General features: G+C 37.5%; 1 protein-coding gene across 1 annotated transcript; it reads right to left on the bottom strand.

The window, feature by feature from the left end:
• Positions 1 to 80: 80 nt before the first annotated feature.
• LOC109592520 (diacylglycerol O-acyltransferase 1-like) lies at positions 81 to 1,203 on the bottom strand. Its single transcript, XM_020007951.1, has 5 exons — positions 1,132 to 1,203; positions 901 to 1,079; positions 769 to 856; positions 283 to 345; positions 81 to 235 (listed from the first exon to the last, which is right to left on the bottom strand). Exons 1-5 carry the CDS (start codon positions 1,171 to 1,173, stop codon positions 95 to 97), a joined length of 513 nt encoding a protein of 170 aa, XP_019863510.1. The 5' UTR covers positions 1,174 to 1,203; the 3' UTR covers positions 81 to 94.
• Positions 1,204 to 1,594: the final 391 nt, after the last annotated feature.

Here is a 1,594-nt window from a genome sequence, read left to right as displayed (position 1 = left end):
TTTACTGACATGCACTTATCAATAATAATTATAATCAATCAATTATTGATAGTAATAATACACTAAAGAGATACTAATAATAGAGTAGTTATTATTACAATTTATTGTGGATGAGGTAGTCGTGCATGTACATCATAATAGCCAGAGGTTGTCCCAGTATAATGGATACCCATACCACCACATTACCAGGCTGACCTCTCATCACTTCTAATGACGTTAAAAGAGCTAGCGGTACCTGAGGGGGAGGGGCATTAGTGGGTGGAGTTAGGAGGTGTGGCTTACTTGAGATAGCATAGCAGTGAATGCCCAGGGCCTTAGCATACGCAAAGGAATACTAACCAAATACTGAGAGGGAGGGAGGGAGAGAGAGAGGGTTTAATGTATACACATGTATGTGATAAAATTGATGAATTCTCTCCTAGTCATTTTTCATAATATACCCAACACTATAGTTCAGTGTTTTTGGTATAAAAGCACTTGATACTTCTAATTTTTAGACTGCAAAGAATGACCCAGTCACAAAAGCACACTACACTACGAAGCTAGGATTATTATCACAGTAGATAATCATAATACTACAGACACTGGGTATCTCCCTACACTGATACCATTATACCATACCATATATGGTAATAGACTAGTAGTTCATAAAAATCCAATTTCAATCGAAATCAGCTCAAACTTTCTACACAATACACAATATAAGTACATGTACATTCATCAGATACGCTGCACTATATACAAGAGGTCCAGTATAATGTCACTCACTTCATGAAAGAAAGCTGACAACAGGAACACTGCTATCTGAGACATAACCCTGGAATACCCTCTACTGAGCAACGGGTAATACACATGCCTATTAATAACCATTAATAGCTATTAATAACTAGCTCCACCCACCTAGCAGCCCAGCGGTGCACTGGTACATTCCAGTGTCTCCAGAAGGTATCAATACTGTCAGCGTTCCACCAGTCCTTGTAGAAGGAGCGATCACCAAACCTCAGTAGCTCAGCAAGGACGTTGAGATAGGAATGGAAATAAAAATAGAATAATAATAACCAGAGGAGGTGATTAGGGAGCTATTGGTTGGGAGGGGCTAATGAATATTAATGAGGTGATCAATTAACTAACCGCTAGTAACAGTCCTCTCTGTATCATCATTAATAAATCCATTGACTAGTAATAATAATAAAATAATAAATGAATATTAATTGATGTACAACCGTACATGTACAGAGCAAAGTTTTTGAAGTATAAATATTTGCTAATGATTGATTAATTGGTAAATTTCGTGGGGTATTAATTTTCATTAATTTTGTGGGTAATTTTTATCCACGAAATTTTAACCCCTACCCACCCACACATAAAAACTAATAACGGGCCATGCAGAGCTCTAACTGCCATTTCCAAGCCAGTGGAGGAGCCAAAGTCTTTGTCTGTTATTCCATATTCCACTATAAGCCATGTGTTGGAAGCTAGTCCAGTAGATCCAAGTGAAAAGAAGTTTGCTAACTACCATCCACGAATATTTGTACCCACGAATATTAGCTTCTAAGGACATTTGGAGAAAACACGAAATTTGGACCCTCGAATA

This window comes from Amphimedon queenslandica, unplaced genomic scaffold (genome assembly GCF_000090795.2).
Source record: "Amphimedon queenslandica unplaced genomic scaffold, v1.1 AMPQUscaffold_4892_Cont23132, whole genome shotgun sequence".
NCBI classification, from domain to species: domain Eukaryota; kingdom Metazoa; phylum Porifera; class Demospongiae; order Haplosclerida; family Niphatidae; genus Amphimedon; species Amphimedon queenslandica.
The sequence above is the reverse complement of the archived record's forward strand: the minus strand, read 5'-3'. Positions and strand labels throughout refer to the sequence as shown.